We start from the raw sequence: 27744 nt of genomic DNA on the forward strand, positions 1-27744 counted from the left end.
TGAAGGATTTATTAAGCACTTAGAAATCTGTAAGAGCAATGACAGGTCTACAATTATTGAAAGATTGCTTATTCTAATTAGCTTTCTTTTTAATAGAAATAATTACTTTTAGGATACTGAGGCAGCATCTTTTATGAACAGTGATTTTTGCCAGGGAAGGCAGCAGAAACCATCCATCCATTGTCTTCTGCGTATCTGGGGTTGGGTCGCGGGGGCAGCAGCCTAAGCAGAGGGACCCAGACTTCCCTCTCCCCAGCCACTTAGGCCATCTCATCCAGGGGAATCCCAAGGCGTTCCCAGGCCAGCCGAGAAACATAGTCCCTCCAGCGTGTCCTGGGTTTTCCTCTGGGACACCTCACCAGGGAGGCATCCAGGATGCATCCTAACCAGATACCCGAGCCACCTCAACTGGCTCCTCTCGACGTGGAGAAGCAACGGCTCTACTCTGAGTCCCTTCCGGATGACCGAACTTCTCACCCTCTCTGTAAGGGAGAGCCCGGACACCCAGCGGAGGAAACTAATTTCGGCTACTTCTATCCGTGATCTCATTCTTTCTGTCATGACCCAAAGCTCATGACCATAGATGCGGGTAGGAACTAGATCGACCGGCAAATCGAGAGCTTCACTTTTTGATTCAGCTCTCTCTTCCCCAGAGACTGGTACAGCGTCCGCAGCAGCACCAATCCGTCTATCGATCTCCCGCTCCATTTTTCCCTCATTCGTGAACAAGACTCCAAGATACTTGAACTCCTCCACTTGAGGCAGGACCTCCCCCCCGACCTGGAGGAGGCACTCTACCCTTTTCCGGCTCAAGATCATGACCTCGAACTTGGAGACACTGATTCTCATCCCGGCCTCTTCACGCTCGGCTGCGAACTGCTCCAGTGAGAGCTGTAGATCACAGGCTGATGAAGCCAATAGGACCACGTCAAACGCAAAAAACAGAGACACAATCCTAAGGCCACTAAAACGGATCCCCTTAACACCTTGACTGTGCCTTATGTGCCTTTTGAACAGAATCGGTGACAAAGGGCAACCTTTAGCAGAGTCCAACCCTTACCCGAAACGAGTCCAACTTACTGCCGGCGATGAAACTGGTCCAAGCACTGGTCCAGGAACTCCAGGCGAATCTCATCCACCCACGGGGCCTTACCATCGAGGAGCTTTTTAATCACCTCTGTGACCCCAGCACCAGAGATTGGAGAGCCCGTCCCAAGGTCCCCAGGCTCCGCTTCCTCAGTGGAAGACGTGCCGGTGGGAATGAGGAGGTCTTCGAAGTACTCTGCCCACTGACCCACAACGTCCCGAGTTGAAACAAGCAGAAACAAGAGTTGAAATAAATTTTGCTACACAAGCTTCTTGCCAAAAGAGTTCTTTCTGGAGATCAATTTTTACTTGTTGTAGAAACCGCTAACAGCCTCAGTACTCTGTATCCTAGCAAGTTATTTTCTGTACTAATAATTTTTACTTGTCTTTTTTTTCTAGATTCTTCTTCCACTCGTTAATCAGTACTTCAAGAACCACTGCCTGTACTTTCTCTCTACTCCTGCCAAAGTTTTGGGCAGTGGAGGCCTTTCCTCTAACAAAGAGAAAGAGATGATTGCCAGGTATGTCTTTATGTCCATTTCATGGTAGCAGAACTGTTTACTGTCTACCCTTCCCTTTAGGAAGTGACCATGTCTGTCCTCTACCTCTGTCATGTCCCTCCATATCTCTCGTGTTATAGAATATCCGTTATTTCCTTGACCTCTCTTATACTTTGTATGTACCTGAAACGTTTTACCTGCCCCCTTCCCCCCCACCATCTTCCCTCCCTGTCCCTGCTTTTGCTCTTTTCTCTTCCGACCTCAGTATCTTCTGTAAGTTGGCTGCCTTGGTGAGGCACAGAGTATCTCTTTTTGGTAAGGAATTTGCATGGTGGTGTCATCCCCTGTCCAGTTTCTTTTTATTTATTTTATCTGCCTCCTCCTGGTTTTTGTCATTTATACACTTCAATGAGCTGTTCCACTCTAGTCTATCCTCCCATGCTGTCATTTCCTCCCACCTCACTGAATCCTCTGTCTAATGCTTCTTTCTATTCAGCTCAGCTCCTGCCTGGCTTCTCTGTTTTCTGCAGGCTTGTGATTTTAAGAGTTGTCTTTTTATGGCTTTGAAGACATTTCTCCAAAACAATGCAACTAGAATAAATCAAGTTTCTACAGCTGGTATTGCTCTGCTGCTCTGCAGCTCTGTAATGTGTTGCCAGCCTGGCTTGTTGAGGAAATAGATGCTGTATCCTCATTCGCACCATTTTTCCCAACATAGCACACACATAACCAAAGGAACAAATACATATCTAATAGATGTTTTAAAGAATATAATTAGCATATTAATGAAATGTGAATTTGTTAAATTGTTTTATAACATGCTGTGATTTTGCCATATGGGCCTGTGTGTTGTTTTAGCAAAACTCTTAAACAGAATTCCATTACTACTAATGGGAAAGTTTGCGTTTCCAATTATTTAGGCCTTCTTATGGGATAGATTTATACAGAAGGAAAGCAATGACAGACCATTGTCTTTGTGCCGTTTGCAGGAACGGATGCACCTGCAGTGATTAATTGTCTGCATATTCTTTCGCGGTCCCTTGATGCAAGGTAATTCACCATCTAGTCACATCCCTCCCTCATCATCTCTCCATGAGGACGGAAAACAGACACAACACCTGGAATTACCCATCTATTTTGATCTTTCTTGAATAATTGTTTTCCCAGGACTGTTATGAAGTCAGGCCCTGAGATTGTGAAGGCTATCCTACGGCAGTTCTTTGAGAGTGCTGCAGATGACATTGAAAAGATGGTGGAGAATCTGAAACTGGGCAAAGTGTCTAGTAAAACCCAGGTCAGGGAGAACACAAAGGCATGAAGTCAGGCACCATTGTACACATGAAGTTAAAAATAATAGCAGTGTGTTTAAAAACGTGAGTAAACCTACAAATCCTGAATAGCTTTAATTTCCATGGAACACATTGTGTGCTAAACCAAAACGTAGAGAAAAGTTCATCAAATTTATCACTCAACAAAGAGTGGGGAAGAAGAAATAAGCTGTACAAAAACATGAGTTTGCATTTTTTCCCTAAATTTAAAAAATGGTTAGCTGTAAGATTTAGCTGTCATTCGAATGACTGAACTCAAATTTAGTTTCATAAGCACAGTTTCTGAGAACTACCACAGATCTGCGGTGCATGGGGTCCACCAGCTTCTAACACCTGTGAACAGGCATTCCAGCCCAGTAAGACTGAATTAGATTCCACAATGCTGCTTGTTTTGCCTCAGAAACAGACATCGCCCAGCAAGTTTTTCAGTTAATTAAAGCATGTGGATTGGGCTGGCATCTAATTTCATCGGTCTATAAAATCTTTAACAGTTTCTCTTTAGACCAATCATTGTATTATTTGTCAAGTTTTCTTCACCACATGTAGTTTTTCTCAACAATGGGACTTTTCTGGTTCTTCTTGTCGATAACTTGGCTTTACATCTGAATCACTTAATTGTTAGAGGACTCACAGGTTACCGTAGACCTTCTATGATTAAAGCTTAATCATTTTAATCAGATTTAAGGCGAGGAAGGTACTATAACCAGCTCGTACACCATCTGCTCCCTCTGTCCATATTAAGGGGCTCCTATTTGATACCTGTTTTTTTCACAGAGTGAATGGCATTATTATTATTGTTATTTTAAGGAACACCCTTTTAATTATTTATTAAATTCCACCAAATCAGCAGCAATCATTTCATGACTGTTGGATCTGTTGGTTTTCTATTATTTTACTACACATACCAATATGTTTATTGCCATGTAGATTTTTTTTTTGCCTATTAAAAACAGTGATTAAACGTATTAGTAATATTGGAATGCTATTATTTTGAACACAATTGTATCTTCCAAAAATAAAAAATAAAAATTATATGTGTTACAAAGGTCACTAGCGGATTAGCGGGTCTAACATTGGTAACAACTGTTTGATAGCCAGTTGTTTGGTAATCTGGTTTCTCCTATTAAATAATTGGTGGATCTTTTATAAACATTACAAGCCAATTATTCCTAACACAAACTACTCATTTTTAAATAAATAGTTAAAAAATGATATTACAAACTCATAAAAGATGCCAAGATTTTTATACTTTGCTGATGTTTAAGTCAGCTTAAAACTTCACATAAAAGTCATTATGTTACACAAAACCTCTGTATGCATCTGTGATTACAGATAGAAGTTTTTATGGTTTATTCAATGCCAGAAATTGTTTTTCTTTGTTGAGCTGATATCTGTATTTCCCTATTTGTTTATCTAGGTTAAAGGTGTGTCCCAGAACATCAACTACACCACAACCGCCTTACTACCTGTCCTCACTTCACTGTTTGACCACATTGCCCAACACCAGTTTGGAGATGACGTTATTTGTGAGTTGAAGTAAAAGTGTTTGAAACTAATTAGTAAATGTTTTCTGGTTTGTTTTTACCAAGATCTTACTCCAAACTAACAAATTCCTCATTTTTTAAATCTATAGTGGATGACCTGCAAATATCCTGCTATCGTTTGATGTGCAGTATATATTCGTTGGGAACTGTTAAGACTCCACATGTGGAGAAGTAAGTACTATGGTGGACTAACATGAGTAAAATGAATAATTGGTGGGGACCATTGATCAAAGTTTGATCAGTACTTGAACAGGGTTAGGCACACTTAGTAAATGTTAATGTTAGTGTTATTTGACCAATATTAGACAGCATTAGTAAAAACAATGCTTACATCAGCATATCATAGCTAATGTTAGCATTTTCAGAGACAGATTTTGATTTCATTTGCTTTCAGTGAGAACTTCTACATAGGATCTCAAGATCTTGCGTCTCAATCATAATGCTACAAACTCTTGACAAGAGCTTACTACAGGGTATGTTTTTTGGTGCCCTCTGGGAGTTGTTACAGGGATTGTTAAAAAGAAAAGACAGAATAAAAACATCCTATGTGCGAACAACCGCAGGCGTTTCATAGTGTCTATAAATCGCCTGAACTGTGCAGGCGATTTATTGAGACACTCGGCTACAGCAGTTTCATTTCTGCATATTGATTAGATTGAACTATATAAATAAATATATATAAATCAACATATATAAAATGGAATATATTCTATAAATAAACTGAATCGAATTAAAATTCAGCTCTTAACAGCTAGCAATATTAGCATTATTGCTAATATTAGCAAATATCAGTAATGCTAACTATAGCATTGGTTCATGTCAGCGAATTAGATTTTTAAAGATAGATTTTAAATTAGTTTTTTTAATAATACATTTGCATAATAATGCAAAGGGCTAGGTACATTCAGGAGCTACTAATGTTATCATTTTTTGCTAGTACTAGTATTTGTCAGCAAAAATATGTTAACTTTAACAGCTCTTGTTGGCATATGGATTTTCAAAGATATGTTTTTATTTATTTTGCTTTTGTTTAAGACTATACTTTTAATGAGGATCTTGATTTATTTAGTTTTTTTCATTCAGCTACATTCTATCAACAAGGGCTAATGGTTAGAAGCTGCTAATGCTAGCGTTTTTTTTTAGTTAATATTTGCGTAATTAAAATAAATGCTGACATCAGCATATAATAGCTCATGCAAATGGAGTTCCAGAGAACGATTTTGGTTTTGTTTGTTTTTATTCAAGGTAGAACCTTTAAAGCTGTTTTTATGATATTTTGTCTCATGCAGACAGTGGCCAATTTTTACAAGAGGTTGGCTTATTTGACAGCTGCTAATATTTGTGTTTTTACTAATATTGGCAAAAGAAGGAATCATGACACTAGCACATTTTGTCTTATATCAACATTTCTAAAAAATTCACAGATGAGTTCATTTGCTTTCTTTGAAGGAAAAACCTTTAATGAGAATTTTACGTGTTTTTTTCTCTTGTGGAGGCATCAACCAGCTTTAGCAAAGGTTTGGTACATTTAGCAGTTACTAATGTTTGCGTTTTTATAACATTAATTGCTATTGTAAGTGTTTTGATTTTTAAAGATACTGTAGATTTTGATTACATTTGTATTTCCCTAAAGATTACATGTCTCTTCTTTTTTTCTGCAGACAGCGACCTGCTCTTGGAGAGTGTTTGGCACATTTAGCAGCAGCTATGCCAGTAGCCTTCCTGGAACCAGCACTGAATGAATTTAACACATTCTCTGTCTACACAACCAAAACTCCAAGAGAGAGAACTAGTGAGCTCTACTCCTTTGTTTTCTCTGAAGTGTAACTTGTACATTTAAACCACATGTATCCATTTTTCAAAATGGGATTATATCTTCAAAAGCCACACGTTTTTGCTCATTTCCTCATCAGTTTTGGGACTGCCCAATCAAGTTGAGGAGCTGTGCACAGACATCCCAGAGCTGGAGGTTCTGATGAAAGAAATCAATGACCTGTCTGAATCAGGAGCTCGCTACACAGAAATGCCCCATGTGATTGAGATCACCCTGCCCATGCTGTGTAATTACCTTCCACGCTGGTGGGAGAGGGGCTCAGAAAACCTCCCAGAGCAGGAGGGCCAGATCTGCACCGCCGTTACCTCCGAACAGCTCAACCAGCTGTTGGGTAGCATTATGAAGATTGTCGTTAACAACCTGGGCATTGATGAGGCCTCTTGGATGAAGAGATTAGCAGGTCAGTGAGCTTTATAAATCCACTATTTTCTTCCCAGATAATCTTAAAATTGTATTGTTAAACCCATTTATGGAAATAAACTGTTTAATTGCAAAATGCTTTTTTATTTTAATACTTTAAAGTACTTATTTGCTGAAATTTTTGCTCAGTCAAGTTGTTCATAACTATTTTTTATTGTGTTTTGTGCAGTTTTTGCCCAGCCCATTGTCAGCAGGGCTAAACCAGAGATGCTTAAATCCCACTTTATTCCCACTATGGAAAAACTGAAAAAGCGAGCAGGAAAGGTGGTGGCAGAGGAGGAGCAACTGCGCATGGAGGGCAAATCAGAGGTGGACAGTGAGAATGGGACCATACGAGATGAGTTTGCTGTGCTGTGTCGAGACATGTATGCCCTTTACCCTTTGCTCATCCGCTACGTGGACAATAACAGGTTAGTGGCTTGATAAACTGGATAAACACCGCTGGGCTTGTGCAGTTGTTAAGTTCTCTGTCAGAGAATACATTTGGTCGGAGCTGTTGATGTTTAATATTCCCCTACCTGTTTTAGTTGTATGAAAACTCCTGACCAAGTTTTTGAGGCTCATTTCCAATTTTCATAAGTTTAAAACATCCATAATCATTGTTTGCTGTGCCTGTCAAAAGGGCAAGGTGGCTGACCTGTCCAGACCCAGATGCAGAAGAACTTTTCAGGATGGTGGGAGAGGTCTTCATCTTCTGGTCTAAATCACATGTATGGGTTTACCATCTTTTATTTTTCCCCCCTATTGTTTTTCTTTTGAACAAATACAAATAGTAAAAATTAAAAAATAGTTTTCCTTTTTTTATGAGTCTGATAATAGAGATCATATAGAAGACAAAAATCTAAACATGGGTCTGTGTCTATGGTGTGTTCCAGAACTTCAAGAGGGAGGAGCAGAACTTTGTGGTGATGAATGAGATCAACAACATGTCCTTCCTCACTGCTGACAGTAAGAGTAAGATGAGCAAGGTAAAAATAAAACATTGGCTGTTCTTCATATGTTTGATCCACCACATACCGAGACATAACACATTAAGAAACTAAACTCTATTAATTAACATATCACTAACGCCAGCCACTTCAAGCAGGGAATAGTTTCAAAGCAATCTATTACTAGTTGTACATATTTTCACAACTGTCATTCCCTTTTTTCTTTTAGTTGTTACGAACTTCAACAATTAATTATTAATTTTGTTTATTGCACATTAACGGATTTAAAGAAATGTTAACTTAATCTGACACATCCTCTTCCAGGATAATGTAAGTGGCTGTACAGTGTTGAGTGAGCATTGTTGCTAACTGTGTTTTCTCCATATATCCTGTGTCGGTGCTTGGACGCTGGGTCACTAGGCTGGAGACGGAGAGGTTAGATTGTGTTTGTGCACGAGCGCTGTGCTGATCGCATGGCACCCTGAGTTTGAGAGGCAATTCATCGAGCTCTCTTGTTGACCCCATTATTCACACAACTACATGCACAGAAAGAGGATTCTAGACATATTTACTTTCAGCAGTCAACACAATGATGGATAAAAGTAGAAAGCACAAGGGCTATACGCATCAATCTGCCAGTTAGTCTTTAGTAATGTAAGGAGCTGTGGTAAGGATCCTTCACACATGGGGGCAAAGTTAGTGCTAGGCCTCGTTTATACAAACACACCTTTAACAACAGCACAGGTGTATATTTGTGAACTTGGTTTAATGAGAAAGGTTGTAACTTTGTGGTAAAACATGTGCAGCGAAACCAGACACAAATGAACAGTTTTAATTCCCACAGTTGCTCTCAGAGAAAAAATCCACTTCCCATTTGGATTACTTTGTTTAATTTTACTTTCCTATCTAAAGCTGGGCAATACAGACAAAATAATTTATGTCTTCAGTTTAGAATGATTTCACTATCACAATGCAGTTTCAAATTCTGTTTCTAAGACAGCATCAGTTTCAATACAAACTGAAACACCAAATTAAAATAAACATCATTAATAACTAACTGCATTTATTTAAAAAAATATAAACTAAACACCGTGCATGCGTGGGTTCTCACCGGGTACTCCGGCTTCCTCCCACAGTCCAAAAACATGCCTGTTAGGTTAATTGGTCACTCTAAATTGCCCTTAGGTGTATGAATGAGTGTGTGGTTGTTTGTATGTTGCCCTGCGATGGACTGGCGACCGGTCCAGGGTGTACCCCGCCTCTCGCCCGTAGACTGCTGGAGATAGGCACCAGCTCCCCCGCGACCCGCTATGGAATAAGTGGTAGAAAATGACTGACTGACTAAACAAAACACATTTCCTTTAAGCATTTTGGGACATTATGGATTACAAGTAAAGAAATACAAAATAAAATGACCCTTTCTTAACTAGCAATGCCCTGATGTAGATAACCTTTTTTGCAGTATTATAAGAGTGCAAAAATGTTTTAGTAAAAGCACAAAATAATGTAAATGAAGTTCAACAGGTTGCAATCAATTCTTCGTTTGTAAAAATGGCAAAACGAACTCTCTGATAAGCAACACAGATTTCCTGTCTTATTGAATATTAAAGCCGACCATTATTGTTGATATTTTGAATTTCAACCATTTAGGAATTATGCTTCTCATCCCATAGCATCAAACACCTTTATTAAACATATAAACAGTCGCACTGTGTAGTGGTTTCTCTTCAACAGAATTAAGTGATGCAAATCAAGATCTTTTTACACAAAATCTGTACTTTTTCATCCCTAAAAATTGATTGATTTTCTCCTGTTAAAGTGTCAGTCTTAATTAAAGGTTGTCATTGCAGATTAATTGCAATCAAAAGTCCAAATGGTAGCAACATGAGAAGATGTCAGTTTCATGTATAAAATCACTTAGAATATAGTTAAAGAATGATCTATGCTCTTATCGGAAATGTTTTGTCCATGTTGGATGGTTTGTGGGTGTGCTGCAATGGGTGTTTTTATGTCTGTGTTTATATTTGTGTGAGTAGAGGGTCTGGGAGACTCAATGAAAGCCATTTGCTGTAGATCGTAGTGGCCTGAGAGGTTTCATGGTGCTCGGCTAAGCAGCTGGGTCTTTGCTCCCCTGCTGCCGAGCGTCATCACCCGTGATGTTTTGGTTTGATCAATAAACACTTTGCCTCTAGATCGTCCCTGTCGGATTCAGCTATGGAGCTCGTGTGCTGTTTGTAAAACTCTGATGCTCGGATTTTTTACAGCATTTGCGGTTAAGATTCCTGCGTTGGAGGACTCTTCCCTTTTAAGTATTTGTATTAACTTTGTTTGCACTCATAAAGAATAGCTTTTCTTAGGATTTTTCTGATTCTTCTGCAGCATCTTTCAGGCGTATCTGTCAGGGGAAACTAAATCTATCTCAGCTGTCCTCACATCAACTAACTGGACTCATCACATCTTGCCATGCTCATTGACCCCAATACAACTGTTAAATAATTCAACATCATCATCATTGCGTAACTGATGTTTTATGTGGTTGCTGGAAATATAGCCTCTTGGGCTTTTATGCAGGGTCTTTACCGTAATCAGTGTCCAAGTCCACAGAAAGTTGTTTTCAAGAACATAAAGTTGCTTTAAGTGTTCTTGCTGAAGTCAGAAAGGTGCTGTGAGACCAGAAAACAGTCAGGACACGAAAGTGTGAGAAGAGCTTCAAGGTGACAGAGGAGACTCCAAAGAAATGTCCACAGGAAACATTGCTCTACTAACCATGAGGCAGCACTGTGTTTAGCAGCGGGGGGTGATGCAGCAATGAAGAACCTGAACCAGAAAGTTAATGTCAGCAGGAAAAAGTATTTGTTTTTCTCTCTCTCACTTTAAATGATAATTCTTTAAACTTGTTGGTTCACTCTGTCTGCATGTTGTTTCTTACAATCCCGTCATCATTCTTTCACCTTGTCATGTTATGCTTTGTGTTAGTAATTTTGTTCAAGCCTCTTATTTCCCAAAAACCATCTTGTTGAACGCAAACTGATCTACCGTTCTTTTCAGTCTGGAGGCTCAGAGCAGGAACGTAGCAAGAAGAAGAGACGAGGAGATCGCTACTCTGTGCAGACCTCCTTGATTGTGGCGGCATTAAAGAAACTGCTCCCCATCGGCCTAAATATGTGCTCTCCTGCTGACCAGGAGCTCATCAACCTTGCTAAGATCAGATACTCACTGGTACTTTGCTCATAGACGTGTTTACTGTTTTTGCTTTAAACTTAAAGATGGAGTAAACAATGCCATCCAAGTGTAGAACTTTGTTACACTGTTACACTGTTAACAAGTGTTGTACAATATCCTGCCTTTTAGAAAGACACAGATGAAGAGGTGAGGGAATTCTTGCAAAACAACCTACATCTGCAAGGCAAGGTGAGTAGATTTTATACAGTTCTAAATTGACTTTAAAAAACGTTTTTCCCAGGAGAATTTTGAGGTGATACATGATGTGGAACATCCACTGCCCTAAATAGATTACCTGTTATTGAATTATTTTTTACCTATAGTGTCACAGTTTGATCTGCGAAGAGTTTGAAAATAATGTATTTCAATAGAACTCAATTAATTTATTGAGCACCAATGGGCCGTCCAATTCATGGTGTCATTAACTTTGCAGACATCCTTCAAACTGTCGCCATGCATGTGGCGACAGCTGAGAGGAGACCTCCCTTTTAACAGTAGTTAGGGTTAGAAGTCCCTGCTGCAAAATACACACTCTAACCTACGACCTCAACAATAGCAGCTACCCATGAGAAGTCTAATGTCTTCTGGAGAAAGGTTTAATGGCCAGATAAGCTGAAGATTGAACTGTGTGGCCACGACAAGACGTATATTTAGAATAGCTTCTATATGAGTTAAACTGAGGTCATCTGACTTGTAACATCTGATGCTTTGCACAAATTGTTTAACTTCACCTTTAATCAACAGCTGAGGGTTAAAGTTGTTTGAATCTAGTACTTTATTGGGTGTTCCAACATGACAATGACGAACATCAAAAGTGGAAAATATAATACTGGTTGTCATTTAGCTTCTTCAGTGGTCTTCTCAAATCCTCAGTGTCAAACCTCTTTCAAATATTAAAGCTGTGGTTTAAAGCTGGGGCAGTGGCTGAAAAACAAACAAGCAGAACGTGGGTTTGAGAAGGCAGAGACAATCAGGTGAACACACGCTACAAAATAAAAATAGGAGTATAGCTCACCACAACAGAGAACGAGGGAAAAAGAGTAAAAACTGTACATAAAACGAGAATAAAGTAATGAATGTCAAAAAACACATCGACTACACCAATACATCAGGACCAGCACCAATACGCCTAGACAACATTATTGTTGTTTATCATGTCTGGGTTCAGGTGGAGGATCCAGCTATGCGCTGGCAGATGGCTCTTTACAAGGAGATGGCTGGAAAGGCTGAAGATGCTGAAGATCCCGAGAAGGTGGTGAAAAGGGTACAAGAGGTCTCGGCTGTCCTTTACCACATCGAGGTGGTGAGTGTTGCTGCAGTCCGAAGTTCAATACAGGCACAAACATTTTGTCTAATACTGCATGGTGGTGGCAAAGGCTCATATGGAATATTGACTTTATGTCCTTCAGACTGAGCATCCCTTCAAGTCGAAGAAAATGGTATGGCACAAGCTGCTGTCCAAACAGCGCCGCAGAGCAGTGGTGGCTTGTTTTAGGATGACGCCTCTGTACAACATCCCAAAGTAATGATTCCCATCATTCTGAATAAAAATAAACAACACGTTGTATCAGACGTTTTATGAGATTAACAATCCTTTACCTCTTCTGTCACAGGCACAGAGCCACCAACATGTTCTTGAATGCCTACAAGCGCAACTGGTTAGAAACTGAGGGCTACTCATTTGAAGACAAGATGATTGATGACCTGTCAGTAAGTAATGCCTCGTACTGACTGCACATGAATATGTACCTGCCATGGGAATCTGTTGTATGCACATCTGGTGATTTAAGGTAATTACCACTAATTCTCTGTAAAGAAATCAGGTTTAATGTAGAATCTTTTGTAAATACTATAAAATAAATTTACATAAGATTTTTGCCTTTTTATGAACATTTATCTCCAAAATGTATAAAAAAAATTAATTACTCAAAAGATAAATTACCTTGAGTACGTGGGTCTGAAATGGATGGGTGTCAGATGGAGGTATGAAGGGATGAAATGGCAACATGTGGGTACCAAAGGTCAAATAAAACCCAAATAAACCCTTTTACATTACATTACATTAACGCTCAGCTTGGACTCTGCTTTACTTGCACTGCCATACTTGCACATTGATCACCTGCACTGTTGTACCGCTCTCGCATCCTATACTGCTCTACATTTACTCTCACTCACTTAAAACTGTGCACATATATTTATATTATATTGTAGATATGTTTATACTGTTTAATTTGTATTGTATTGCACCGACAAAACAAATTCCTTCTATGTCCAAAAACGTACTTGGCAATAAAGCTTTTCTGATTCTGATTCTGATTTTAGAAGCATTGTTGCAGACACATTGTTTGTCATGAGGGTTTTTCCTGTATCATACCTCTAAAAACTAGAAAGCCATGGAGGAAGAGGAAGAGGAGGAAGAAGAGACGGAGACAAAGCCTGATCCTCTTCATCAGTTGATTCTTCACTTCAGTCGCACGGCTCTAACAGAAAAGACGTAAGAGTGGGGTGCAGCTTTTGCCTTTCTCCTTTTTAATCAGTTCATCTTCCTTATTTATACTGTTTGTTTTCTCATTACAGGAAACTTGAAGTTGACCATCTTTACATGTCTTATGCTGATATCATGGCAAAGGTACATTTCCTTGACATCTCATGAAATCTGTAATGGATAAAAACTGTAGTGTTTGCATGAAGAAAAAATAGTGGAGAGCCCAATCAAAAAGAGGAATTAATCTGATCTTGTTTTCTCGTCCTTCAGAGCTGCCACATTGGTGAGGAAGACGAAGGGGGAGAACTGGAGGGGGAGGAGCCATCCTTTGAGGTGCGGCAGACAGAGATGGTATGGGGGGACCAGGGGAGGGGAGTCAGCGGAGAAGCAGCTCCCCACGAATGACCACACGTGATATCACACTGAGCACACCCCCCACTCAACTCTTACCACAGCATATCCCTCTTTTTTCCCTTACTGTCTTTTTTTTTGTTCACTCACGTCACTCGTCTATTTCCTGCTGTGGTGGACTGACCTGTGCATGCCTTTGCTGGACCACCAGCAGGATTGGTGTTGTGGACTCAAAATGTTCCTACATTGCATGACTTGAGTGCAGAGAGATGGTGCAGCTAAAGACAACAAAATGAAACCCAGAGCAAAACAAACCCGAGTCTTGTCTTGTTTGACTTTAAAATCACAGTTTCTAAGCCTGATCAGCATATTTTATAGAAGACCACATTAAAGGGCATAAAGGGCAGTTTTTTTGTCAGTTGTCATCAGGCTTGTATCACAATAGTTGTATTCATTTCCACAATACAAAGCCTAACTCAGGCATCAGTGCATTACTCAATGGCGGCCCAAGACAAAAGTAGTGATGGTAAGGCCTCCAGGTAACATTTGAGTTCATAATGTGAAAGGCAATTTATTCAGAGGACGAAGAAGTTGGGAGAAGTGTTGTTTAAGAGGAGTAGCCTGAGGATCTAACAGACCAGCACCCTATGGGGTGATTTAAAGATGTCTTTTGTAAGCACAGTTTGTCTGTAATTCACCAAAGGGTGACAATGAGTGCTTGTGACAAAAACTGTAATTCAAAACTCAAGCTGCATTCATGTAGACATTGTAATTTCTGCTCCAGTTCTGACCAATATTGTTACCTTGAAGTGCACAGCTATATGTCACCAGAAGAGCCTACTTTATATATATAGTGAGCAATGCAGTGTTTGTGTAAGGTCCCTTTTTCTCCACGTCAGTCTGTGACTTACATAGTACAGTTTAACTACTACAAAGTATAATAGATGTCAAAAGCTTATTCTTTGGACACCGTTGGTTTAGTCACTCAAATGTGGCAAATAAATGTGGCGAATACATAGGAAGTTAAAATAGTGAGATACAGTCAGAAAGCAGCTTCAGTTAAACAATTTCTGCTTCATTTAGCTCAGACACAGAGTGAAATGAGTCGCTGCTGAAGCTAAGGGGTTAAGTTATTGCTGTCCAGGCATCTATTCAACATCTATGTGTTTAAAAGGTTTTTTTAATTCAAGAAAACAGTCTGTGACCTATACACAGCAGCAGTCCATTTGAAACTGAGGATCCAGATTAGACTACATGATCCATATATAGTCCTTCCTGCTTCTGAGAGAGGCGTGGCTACAAAGGCTGTCAAAAGCAGTTTTAAAATTACTTATTGGCTTTAAAAAACAATGGACAGGCTGATTGTGATTTATTTATGTTCCATTCTTAAAACATTTATTATGGCCCCTGAAATATGATATATTTGCCCTTTAAAGATATTTTGTGTCTGATAACAGATTTAGACACTGTGATCTTGTACTTGTACTGATCCATGCTTTACCAGAAGGGCGGCATTACAGACTGTGCACTAAAAAAAAAATTTTGTGTTGTAAAGGCCTGTGTCTGAATAGGTTTTTTTTTTGGCAGAAGATGTTGGCAAAGGTTTAGAGAGCATTTCCTCCTGGCGTTTTACCAGAGATGTTTTGTCATGGCTCAACACCATCAGAAACCCCCTTATCTAAAAAAATACCTCACACAGGACTAACAATGATATTTAAAATCTCCTAGAATTTAGATGGTCTCTAAAGAGTCTTGGATAAGTCTTCTGAAATGCATCAAGAATGGAATGGGGTTCATATTGACCCTGAGAGTTTCCACAGTGCTCATAAATGCAATCCTGTTATTGGGACCGTTGTACATAGAGTTCAGTATGTGCTGGACTTCCTGTTAGAAAAGGGCTCCCCGCTGTAGAGACGTACACACACCTCCAAATTGCACATATAAGCTGATTGCTAGTAGACCAAAGGGAGTTGTGAGTTTTTAAGGGCGTCAGTACAAAGGCAAAATGTATTTGTCATCCCTGCAAAGAGAAGGTCTTGCTCTGCATTTAAAAGACAGTGGATCTTAAAAAAAATGGTATGTAGACACAAATCTTTACCATGTCCTTCTGAACCTGATATGTACTCTGAAATGTAATGTTGCCTGAGTAGCTTTATATTAAACCATATTAGTTATGAAACCACAAACAAGTTTTTCTAACAGTGAAACAGGCCTTTTTTGTGTTGACTTTGTGCATTTGTGGCAAGTCACACCTTGACTTGAATCACACTTTACTGACTAACACCTCTTACTCTAACTTGTTAATTCACCCTTTATTGTCCTAAAGTTCGACGCGGGGTTCTGACAACTAACACACACTTGTCTTTAGTTTGAATTGGACAGTGCTAACATGCCTCCCTCTCTGTGCACACCAAGGACTACAGTAAAAGCCTGCACAGTCCAAGCCCAGACACACTATACTACTTACTGTACTACACTACTTATACTTCAAACCACTGACTTGCACACATCCAGACATGCATACATGAATCTTTGCTTCTTCAGCCGCTCACAATAAAGGACAAATAAGGAAACAGAAGCTCTGTAAGCAGAGGAAAGTCCATACACCAGTTTCATTCATGTTAGACTTGTGAGGAAGTGTGGGAGGGTGCAGGGGTGGGTTAGGTTGGAGGGAGGGGGTAGATGTAGTTCTGTGTGCTTTGGGAACGGTTTTATGCATGGTATGCAGTGGGTGAGGCTGGTTAACCTCTTTTGTCAACAGGATGGTTCATGGACCAGTAAAGCATTGTACAGTTTAGTACATGACTCTTGCTATTTGTTGAAATTTTAACCTAATAAATTATAACATATCAAGAGGCAACAAAATCTACAGTATATGTTATCAGTGCTTTAAGTATTCGGAAGTCATTAGCCAAGAATGTACAGATAGGTTCATAATGCTGTAAATGAAGGACCTTCAGATAGAAATCCCCTCAACTGTTCTGTTGGAAGCGGAGGTTGCATGAGGTGTTTGTTAGGCAGTGATCTTTGCTTAAAAGAAGAATGTGTGATGTGTGTGTTATGCTCTGGAACAAAGAGTTGGCTGCCGTTGAGTGTTTGCACCTCTGGTGGATGTCAACAGTCGGAATAACTGCCTCCATCACTAATACACATTGATTGAGAGGAGAAGTGTGTGTCTTTATTGGTCCAAACTAAACTCAGATCATTAACAATGCAGTGCATCCATTTAAGCCCCTTTGGGAGCTAAGGTTTCCTAAGATGTTCAGGTTATGCAAGTCATAAAATCATGAAATTAAAAAGATTACAACAGAACACAATGTTTTCAGCTACTTTATGAACATTAATAGCAGTTTGAGGAGATACTGTATAAATGAGCAGGGTTCCTTCACACTCTGGAAATGATTTATTTCAGAGAAATTAATTACAGCGCTCTATTTGTTTTCTATTTTGTTCCTTGCGGATTTTTTATGCTAAAATTCTTCCGATATTGAAAAGATAAAACACACTAAACCCTAAAACTTTACATTACATTATGTGACTAATTTCTTTTTTTAAAAAATTAATTTCTTTCAACATCATTTAACATGATTTTACTTCCTCCAGGATATAAAAATTGTAGATCCTGGGATCACGACCAATATTACAGCACCATAGCATCATTCTCAGTAATGGCTAAAACTAAACAGTAATCTAAAATTATGGTTATTTTTACATTCCTAATATTGTCCACAATCTAAGCTTCACATAGCTGGTCAGTCCAGCTGTTAACTACACCCCTGCTGGTGTTGTAAATATTAAATACAACAAACCTGGAACCTTCCAGATCTCAGTAGTCTACAATCTCATCCTATAATATAAAAATATTGGATCAATTGTTACTCATTCTCTAAAGGAAAAACTGATCTGATAATTTATTTGATTAGTAAAACTGAATGTAGTGTGGAGCGCTTCGGGGTCTCTGGGGAATTGATACAGCGCTATACAAGTTCAAGCCATTTACCATTTAGTAATATTTTATTTAGGACTTTTTGATTCGTAATTCCAAAAAACTAGGAAAGGTACTATTTTATGGACAATACATTAACTGTTAGCTGAAGTAAAACTTAAGTGATTCAGTTAATTTAATTTGTAAATGAGATGCACCAAAATCTAGCTTTAGCAGGAAGGACCTCTGTTTAATAAGAGCTTCATAAAACAGATCAGGGTGTGAAGATGTATGAGTGTGTGCGAGTGTGGGGGGCAGTGCAGCTCCTGTTGGCGGGGTTACAGCTCTCGTTCCTCTCTCTCTGCTCCACAGGAAAAGGAGATGGAGAAACAGAGGCTTCTGTACCAGCAGTCCCGTCTGCACAACCGTGGGGCTGCAGAGATGGTGCTGCAAATGATCAGCGCCTGTAAAGGTAGCTGCTACACAGTAAACAGAAAATGTACTCACATTTTTTAGTAAATCGACTTGCTAATGACTCTTCTGCAACTCTTCGGCAACCTTTGTGCACTAGAGTCCTCAGCATCTGCTGACGCAGTTGCTGTCATTCCCAGCGGCTCCCACAGTTTTAATAAAACTAACAGCTGATTTTTTTTATATTTTGTACCAAGCACATTTCAGAAATAAACTTGTTATAAAGGTATCATGGTACCACACTGATATTTGTTGAGTCCCTGAGAGCAACCCATTCTGAATTCACCTAAAAACACCTGAATTCAGTGATTTGGACGGTTGATCAAATACTTTTGGCAGTATAGTGGCCTGCCTCCAATGGTGCTTATTGTGTCAGAAAGGCACATTTTAGAATTACTCATTTTCTTTATAAATATTGAAACCAAATGTGGATTTTTTTGTTTGTAATGTCAAGGTTTGTATTTTGTGGCACTAAAGTGGGATGAAAGATGCTTTCCAAGCAGTTATCCAAATCAGCAGCTTTTCAGGCGCTCAGCAGTGCAACAATAAAAACGAAGAACAGAAATATGTCTGCAGATTGATCTAGTTTGTATAGTTTACCACTTATCTTTGTGCTCATTCCAGGTGAACCTGGAGTCATGGTTTCTTCAACGCTCAAACTGGGAATCTCCATCCTCAACGGAGGCAACAGTGATGTTCAGCAGGTAAATCCTGCCAGGAAATGTTTCCAAAAGCTTAAATAATGTCAGATATTTAGATCTAAGATTTTATATCGCTTCTGTATATAAGCATTTCCTTCTTTGTGTGTCGGTTTGCAGAAAATGCTGGACTACCTGAAGGACAAAAAGGATGTGGGATTTTTCCTTAGCGTTCAGGCTCTGATGCAGACCTGCAGGTCTGTGATATTTTTTTTGCTGGTACTTTCAAGGCTTTAAAGAAAACTTCCGCTCAATAATTTGTTCTAATAAGGGCAGCTGTGAGCGAGGTTTTGTGTCATTGAGCTCATGAAAAAATATTTAATTGACAGCGTTTTGGACTTGAATGCATTCGAGAGACAGAACAAGGCGGAGGGACTTGGGATGGTTTCAGAGGAGGGATCGAGTGAGTATCGTCTGCAGCCTCTTTACTGTAGCACAGATGAACCACAAACACACACAGAAACTGCCTTAGAAAATCCTCCCCCCATATTTATGTTGCATTGTGATATACTGGGATATTTCTGGACCCAACTGTGTAATCTGTTCATATGTGCTTTCCTGTGTGTCTGACTGTGCGTGCATGTGGATGGCTGGTTCCAGAAATAAATTTATAGAGTTCTAAAGTCACCGTTAAGTTAGAGGGGTTACCTGTTTATATACGAAGCTGTTTATCATCCATTGACAGCCCTGAGATTTCTGGACTCACTTCGTCTCTTTTTGTTTTTCTCTCCCCTTCATTTTGTTCTCTTTGCCCATATCAACCTCTTACCTCTCATGCACATGTCCTTTCTACACGTCAATTTGCTGCACTCAGATAAGAAGCTAGAACGTGGTAAATGAAACTTTGCTGGCGTGTATATTTTTTCTTTCTCTTCTTTCTGTCCTCCCTGTCCTCTCTCTGGCCCCTAATCACATCACTAGTCTTTTTAATTGCTGTGAAATTAATATACATTTCATTTCACACTCAAGGACTCAATGAAATTAATCTTTCCAGTCAGTTTGGTTTGATACTCATGCAGCTGCACTATCTCTGCCATTTTCCTTCATTGATTGCAAAGTTGAATCCTCATCCTTGAGTGTTTTATCTCAGATCTGCTGTAACTCCATTAATCTCAGGAGGGAGGCACGGTAATGTCAGTCTTCCTCTCCTGTTTTGAAACTGAAATGAATTGCAGTAGGAGTGGGAATTGATCCAAATGTCACTCTAAGGTTGACCCTAATAGCCAGACCTGTTCAGGAAGTCATCTACATAAAATTCCCCACATCAGACTCTAGAATAAGAATTTAATCCAGAAAAATCTGGATGGGTATGGGAAATGCACAAAAAGAAACTAATATGTTATTTAAAACAGGTGAGATTATTTTTTTATCTTAGACAAACTGGAAAATATTTGCAGTTTCTCGCTTGAAAGACGCTAGAAGGTTGGACAACCATGAGCTCCAATGCCTTAAGGAGTCCTTGCATCAATACGCTTAACTGATCAGCACCTGATAAAACCACTTAGATGATGATTGTAATAAGGGTTGGAGTCATAAATTAACCTAAAGCCTTGTTTTATAACAAAAAAAATGTCTCATATTAACTTTGTCTAGAAGTGGCGTCATGTTCTCTATACTCAGAGTCGACTAGGACAAGCCCTGCGAATGCAGTCCTTCTGTTGTACCTCTCATCGTATGTTTAGTGCAGATTTTTTTTAGCCGGAAGGTTAACCTTGTCCAGGAAGAAGACAATTCTCCACATAGCATGATACTGCCACCTCCATGTTTCATCACATGGATGGTGTTTTATCAGGGTGATGTGCAATGTAAAGTTTTCACCACACATGGTGTTTTGCATGTAGGGCAAAAAGATTGTCATCTGACAGAGCACCAACTTCCACGCTAGCTTTGCCCCTACATGGCTTGTGACAAAGTGGAAGCTGGTCTTTTAGTGGCTTTCTTTAAACAATGATGTTCTTTATGCCACTATTACAATCGGATTCAACGGCCACAACACAAAGAGAGACACACCATATTCCAGAGTCTGAAATATAAATTTATTCAGCAAAATCTAAGGTAGAAATCAAAGTTTTCAGCAGACACAAGTTAGTTGACAGTTATGGTTTAAAGAAACTGAGAGCCTTACCAGTTCCTCAGGTGTCCCACATCAATAACGTTCTAATCAGTGTTGTATGAAAGGTAAATGCCCAACCTAACCATAAGTGGTCTTAACAGCCACTCTTCCATAAAACCCAAATATCTGGAGTGCTTCAAAGTGCTTTGAGACAACATGTGTAGTGAATTGGCGCTATATAAATAAAACTGAATTGAATTGAATTCACTGCTAGTTGTCTTATCAACAGATTTTTCAGTTTAAGGTCTAGATCTCTGTACTTCCTCCAGAGTTACCATGGGCTTCTAGGCTGGGACAACCACGCATTGTTCGACAAGTAAAAGTAAAACCCAACACGACAGGACAAAAACACATTATTGGGATTGTGATCATCAAGGATCGTCAACAATGCAAATGCTTTACTGTACCATACTGCTTCATGTTTTATGGATTTGGTGTTGAAAGGAGCACCAGACTGCTGCGGACCATTGATGCACAGTGAATAGTTACCTAATGTTTGAGCTTTTACACCAGTATTCCCAGAAGACAGAGTAAATAATAACAGCGCCCTCGTACCAAAGAAAGAAACTGCGAAATTGTCATTGAAAATAGCAAAAAGAAGCTTTCTGCTCACAGAGCAATATGCAGAACTGTCAGCTGATGGCACCAAAGCAGCTGTTTGTTGCTGAATCATGTTTCCTTTGTTTTATGTTCATAAACTGATGCCTGTTTGGATTTCTTTCTTTTATTTACCATAAATGTGGAACCGTGTGGGACTATAATCGTTCAGTGGGGATTATTGATTTAGTTTACCGCAGTCATTAAGTGTTGCGGTAATCTTGTTTTGTGATGGATACAGTGAGGATGTTTGTGCATTTCTGTAAAAGACACTGTAAAGGTCTGTTGGCATGCTAACCTTGCAACACATGAAATTAAACATTTCAAAAAATGCCACTTTAAAAGCATTTTACATAATTATGTCTACAGTAAAAGCAACCATGTATTTGGGTTTTCAGAGTACAGTAGATCTGTCCTGCATGAAGGTGTGCTGTTCTGTTTGTACCCATCAACATTTTCAGCACAGTTGTGTGTTTCTGTGTGTTTTCCTCAGGTTTCATGTCTTCATTTATCTGTTTTTCATGTTTCTGTTAGATGTGATGTAACTGATGTTTGTTTTAGTCTTTGTCTGAGTTTTGTTGAACCTTTTCCTGTGAAACAAATCAGATTAAGAAAAGAAATAAAACTCCAGGAGGCCTTAAACTGACTCATTAACTTGCACTTTGCGGTCTCGATGGTATTTTACTAACATTTGCTAATGAAAGCAGAATGGTATGAGGTCACTGTACAGCATTCTTCGCATTTATGGGGATCACTTGTAAAGAAGCCTTAAAATAATAATTTTACTGCAGCATCATAATCTCACTATATATATTTTAAAATAATCCAACCGTTAATCTAAAAATGCTCATTTAGAAGGGGAAACAAACCATTCTAAGATGTTTTTTTGTTTGTACTTTAAATCATGTACAACAGTTATAGTCACTCCTTTTTTCACTAGGACAGCATTTCTCCTTTAATTTTTTACAAGGCTGGTGCAAATGAGTGGAGTTCTGGGATCTGACTTAGCTATGCATGAGTGTTGATGTATTTTGACCTCTTCCTGAGCTGAACTGCCCTAATGTTTTGATGTTGAAAGACCTAATATAATCACGTTTTCACTTTTTCACTTTAAAAGGTCACGGGATTTCAAGGAATATATCTTAAACCCAGGTTCTCATCCAGCCTGGTTTTTCACAGTCCCAGTTGGTAAAAACTTTTAGTTAATGCTCTGACTTTAAAAATGGGCAAATTTAGAGGAGTGGTTGTTTTTTGTACCCAATTCCTGAAGATCCTGAAGCTACATTTATTTTAACCGTACCATTGATGAACTTAATTCCCTGTAAAGTTTGTTTACTTCTTCCTTTTCTAACAGAATAACCAGACCCAACTCTGTATCTCAACTGGTGGCAGTATTATTTAACTGGTCTCTTCTTACTCTGTCTCAGATGAGAAAGTAATGGCAGATGACGAATTTACGTGCGACCTCTTCCGCTTCCTGCAGCTTCTGTGTGAAGGCCACAATAATGGTAAGATGAAGAAAAGTGATGAGACGAAAACTCATGTTAGTTATATGCAATAATATCAGAGCTAAATTCTTTACTGTACTCAGTGTGAACCTGTCCGCTTGTGCTTAAAAATACCAGCCCAGCAACTTCATTTCTGGTTCTGTTGTCTGTGCTCAGATTTTCAGAACTACCTGAGAACCCAGACAGGCAGCACCACAACCATCAACGTCATCATCTGCACTGTGGACTACCTGCTGCGACTGCAGGTCACTATGATCCACTTTACATGCCTTTGGTTGGGTACATCACTAATATGTTTTCATCACAATATCACTGTGCGCAATATTAATATCATAAAAGGTTGTTTTGCAATAATTGTTAGTTAATCATTTCTAAACCGCCACATTTTGCATGCTAATAAGATAATTAGCCTATTCAGATGACAAACATGTTCAAGATGCTAAAGGTCACAGAGAGACAAATGAGTGAGGAAAATGTGGATTTATTGCTGCTGATTATGTCGTTACAATATTTACCAATAATATTGCCCTCACATGGTGTTTAATATCATGCAGACTTACTGAGCATGCTCAGGAGGCACAGGAATGACAACGTAGCTCCTGTAAGGTGACATTAAACCTGATTTGGTTTATTTTTAAAGGAGTTGAGGTTTAGTATATTTGGTGTTAACATTTGACTCATTTTATTTCAATTTTATTTACAGAAATCTATAGTAAAATTCATTAAAAAGTAAGAAAAAAACACAAGAGTTTATAGTTAGAAGAGAACTATATAGTGCTGATATTTTTGCTCTTATGAAAGAGGTTTTAATTTATGTTTGCAGGTTTAATGTTCTTAAAACAATTCTGAAAATCTAAAAAAGTAACTTTGTTCCAATATAATAATTATGCCAAATACATGCAGAATGATATCACTAGTCAGTTCACTGATAAGATAGACCATTAACATAATAACTTTATAATATACCTGTCATCTCCCCCGTCTGCAGGAGTCCATCAGTGACTTTTACTGGTACTACTCAGGGAAAGACATCATCGATGGACCCGGTAAGAGGAATTTCTCCAAAGCCATGACTGTGGCCAAACAAGTCTTCAACAGCTTGACTGAGTACATCCAGGTGAGGAAGTTATGGTGCCAACGTAAGCAAATCGTAATACGAAGCACTACTGATGTTCTAGCACAGTTTTTTTTCCTACAGACAAACCTACAGGTGGATTGTTTTAGCTTTCTGAATGTTTTATGTTTATGGGATGACATGATTTTTCTAAACTGGGTAATATTGACGAAAAGATCAGATTTAAAAGCATGTGTTTGTGTTTTTCAGGGTCCCTGCACTGGTAACCAGCAGTCTCTAGCCCACAGCAGGTTGTGGGACGCTGTCGTGGGTTTCCTCCACGTTTTTGCTCATATGATGATGAAACTGGCTCAGGTGAGAAAGATCCTAATATGGGAAATTATTTTATTGACTTTTATGTTTCGTTATTACCTTTTGTAGAACATCCAAGCACAACATTCAGAAATATAAAAAAAAAAAATATTTTATTTGTGTTGTGTTTGAAACTGCTTTCTTTGTCAGTTCTGATATAGTATGAGACTCTGTTAAAGTGGAAATCTAACTTAATATGTACAAAAACACACATATTTCACATTGTTGATATTTATTAAACAAAGACTGATCATAAAATAGATGCAAACTGCATATGAAAAACTAAGTACACCCTTGCTCTTCCTTGTACTGCTTTTAAAATTCACTAGTGACTGTATAAAAGCAGGAGATTTGGCAGTTTGCTGTCTGGAGTGTCTTAGCACAATGCCAAGGTGATAAGACATCAGCCGTGTATCATGAATTGCTTAGATAGTCGAATTAGAACAAAACCAGAGGATGAAACAGACTCAGCACACAAGATAAGACGGTAAATTAGGTTTATTTCTACTGTAGACTTTGTTTAAGGAATCTTGAGTTGGAGTTGTCCAGAAGCCAGAGGAGGAGGAGGTAAACCCAGGAATCCAAGGAGAGAGAGAGAGTACTGGTGATGAGAATATTTACAGTGCAGTCCTTAGGAGGGAGTATTACCAGATGTTGGCAGGCAGGTAGGCAGATAGGCAGGTCGACAGGCAGACAGACAGGCAGACGGATAGGCAGACAGACAGGAGTCCACATAACTGAGGTTATGTTCCAGCAAAGGTCTGTATCAGCAGCTACCTTAAGAAGCCCATGAGCTCATTAGGAGAATGCGTTGCAGCTGCAGACAATGAGCTGCCAGAACCAACCAGAAGGGGAGGAGCGGAGATCCTACACCGTGACCTTAGTGATCCGTGTTTGCTGTCAATTGATCTAGGAGATTGGTCAAGCTATTTCTAAACAAATGAAGCCCCTGCATTTCACATAGAGAATATTATTTACAAGGATGAAAACACTTTCCGACCCTTGCCAGAGCTCCTAGGAGTGCATTTCCTAGCAAAATATAAATCCAAATCTGGCTCAGTAGTGTGGCCTAAGAGAAATATTAAGCGATAGCATCATGTATTGGGAACCATTTACATGAATGGATTTTGATGGATAACGTGTTTATCTTCATGTGTAATCCTGCTAGATGCACCCTGATCCTGGACAACGAAGTGTCGTAAGATTCTGTGTTTTTCCAGTCCCTCCACGCTTCTTTAAGGAACTCATGCTTTACTGTGATTTTCAGTTAGCACTTCAACATCCTGCATCATTGATTTATTCCCCTCATTTTCTGCTCGTGGTCCGCAGGACTGCACTGGTCACTTGTGTTTGTTTCGTCCATCCTGCAGCCATTTTTTTAACACTAATAGCAGTGCAGTAATTTATATTTGTGTCTGTCTCTCCCACTATCTCATTTAATTTTAGTTTTTGTGATGTTAAAAATGAATATTCTTTGTCTATAAATGCAAACCCAGGATCATTTTTGGAGTAGAACACACTCTGAGGTAGTGTGTTTTGAAATGCTTTAAAAGAACAACCTATATTTTTAAATTAAACAGTTAGATTCTTGTTGTAATAATGTGTGAAAAAATGTGTTTATCTTGCAGGATTCGAGTCAAATCGGACTGTTGAAAGAGCTGTTGGATCTGCAGAAGGACATGGTGGTCATGCTTCTGTCTCTCCTTGAAGGTAAGCTCTCTCTTTCTGCAGGTTTCCTTTCTGTTTTGGCTATAGTATGTGTCCTAATATTTTCTCACACTTTGCTACTTTTAGGGAATATTGTGAATGGCACCATTGCAAGGCAAATGGTTGACATGTTGGTGGAGTCCTCAAGCAACGTGGAGATGATCCTTAAGTTCTTCGACATGTTCCTGAAGCTCAAAGACATCGTGGCATCTGACGCCTTCCGAGACTATGTGACCGATCCGCGTGGACTCATCTCCAAGAAGGACTTCTCCAAGGCCATGGACAGTCAGAAGCAGTACTCTCCATCAGAAATCCAGTTCCTGCTCTCCTGCTCAGAAGCCGATGAAAATGAAATGATCAACTTTGAGGAATTTGCGGATCGCTTCCAGGAGCCGGCAAAAGACATCGGTTTTAACATAGCTGTTCTGCTGACGAACCTGTCTGAGCACGTGCCCCATGACACCCGCCTTCAGAACTTCCTGGAGCAGGCGGAGAGCGTGCTCAACTACTTCCGGCCTTTCCTCGGTCGCATCGAGATTATGGGAGCCAGCAGGAGGATTGAGCGTATTTACTTCGAGATCAGCGAGGCCAACCGGAACCAGTGGGAAATGCCGCAAGTCAGAGAGTCCAAGCGGCAGTTCATCTTCGACGTGGTCAACGAGGGTTGCGAGAGCGAGAAGATGGAGATGTTTGTGAACTTTTGCGAGGACACCATCTTTGAGATGAACATTGCAGCGTCTATATCTGAGCCCGAGGGTGATGGAGTGGAAGAGGAAGACGATGAGGAGGAAAAGGAGGGCGGAGGAGAGGAAGCAGAGTCTGGAGAGGGCGAGGAAGGCAATGGAGAGGGCGCTGTTCCTGAATCAGCATCGGCCTTTGCAGAATTCCTGAAGAGTGTGATGGATTTCTTCAACATGTTCACCTTCCGTAACCTGCGGCGTCAGTACCGAAAACTCAGAAGAATGACAATGAAGGAGATGGTGGTCGGACTCATAACGTTTGTCTACACCATTCTGATGGGAATCCTCATATTTGTCTATAACATATGTAAGGGATTCTTCACACTCATATGGAAGGCTCTGTTCGGTGGGGGCTTGGTGGAGGGAGCCAAGAAGATGACCGTCACAGAGATTTTAGCCAGCATGCCGGATCCAACACAAGACGAAGTGCATGGAGATCTGCCACTAGAGCCAGGAGCTAGAGAGGACCAAGAAGCAGATATGGGAACGGACCACTTAGATACGGTTGGAGGAGAAGAAGCGGAAGAGGATGGGGAAGAAGGGGAAGGCGGCCGTCTACCTGGTTTTAACACACCTGGGGGTCTTGGAGACTTTGGAGATACGACACCAGAAGAGCCTCCAACTCCAGAGGGCACCCCGTTGCTGAAGAGGAAACTGGTGAGTTGTTCTGTTGGATGCTTCTGTGTTTGTATCATTAAGTACCCAACAACCGGATCTCAGGCCAAGTTCTCCGTTTTCAAACTATAAAAGCATTTTACAGACAAAGGCTTAAAATACCTCAGAAAAGTTTAAAAGGTTTCACCAATATAAAAAAATGATTTGTTGATTTGGATAATTTGACTATAATGTGTGACCCTGTG

General features: G+C 39.6%; 1 protein-coding gene across 1 annotated transcript in view; it reads left to right on the forward strand.

Annotated features, from left to right (window-relative positions):
* ryr1b (ryanodine receptor 1b (skeletal)) overlaps positions 1-27744 on the forward strand; it is a 109235-nt gene that overhangs the window by 73405 nt on the left and 8086 nt on the right. The window contains exons 63-94 of the mRNA XM_047391362.1: positions 1486-1607; positions 1852-1901; positions 2576-2636; positions 2754-2880; positions 4332-4440; positions 4548-4629; positions 6120-6250; positions 6372-6692; positions 6882-7122; positions 7335-7422; positions 7588-7680; positions 8062-8076; positions 10690-10860; positions 10993-11052; positions 12032-12166; positions 12273-12385; positions 12477-12573; positions 13251-13357; positions 13441-13492; positions 13619-13699; positions 17997-18096; positions 18720-18799; positions 18914-18990; positions 19123-19196; positions 22931-23011; positions 23168-23256; positions 24000-24128; positions 24336-24440; positions 25606-25635; positions 25934-25963; positions 26066-26147; positions 26232-27541. Of these exons, the coding sequence (XP_047247318.1) occupies positions 1486-1607; positions 1852-1901; positions 2576-2636; positions 2754-2880; positions 4332-4440; positions 4548-4629; positions 6120-6250; positions 6372-6692; positions 6882-7122; positions 7335-7422; positions 7588-7680; positions 8062-8076; positions 10690-10860; positions 10993-11052; positions 12032-12166; positions 12273-12385; positions 12477-12573; positions 13251-13357; positions 13441-13492; positions 13619-13699; positions 17997-18096; positions 18720-18799; positions 18914-18990; positions 19123-19196; positions 22931-23011; positions 23168-23256; positions 24000-24128; positions 24336-24440; positions 25606-25635; positions 25934-25963; positions 26066-26147; positions 26232-27541 (4443 nt within the window). The remainder of the gene's footprint in view (positions 1-1485; positions 1608-1851; positions 1902-2575; positions 2637-2753; positions 2881-4331; positions 4441-4547; positions 4630-6119; positions 6251-6371; positions 6693-6881; positions 7123-7334; positions 7423-7587; positions 7681-8061; positions 8077-10689; positions 10861-10992; positions 11053-12031; positions 12167-12272; positions 12386-12476; positions 12574-13250; positions 13358-13440; positions 13493-13618; positions 13700-17996; positions 18097-18719; positions 18800-18913; positions 18991-19122; positions 19197-22930; positions 23012-23167; positions 23257-23999; positions 24129-24335; positions 24441-25605; positions 25636-25933; positions 25964-26065; positions 26148-26231; positions 27542-27744) is intronic.

This window comes from Girardinichthys multiradiatus, chromosome 18, assembly GCF_021462225.1.
Source record: "Girardinichthys multiradiatus isolate DD_20200921_A chromosome 18, DD_fGirMul_XY1, whole genome shotgun sequence".
Lineage (NCBI taxonomy): Eukaryota > Metazoa > Chordata > Actinopteri > Cyprinodontiformes > Goodeidae > Girardinichthys > Girardinichthys multiradiatus.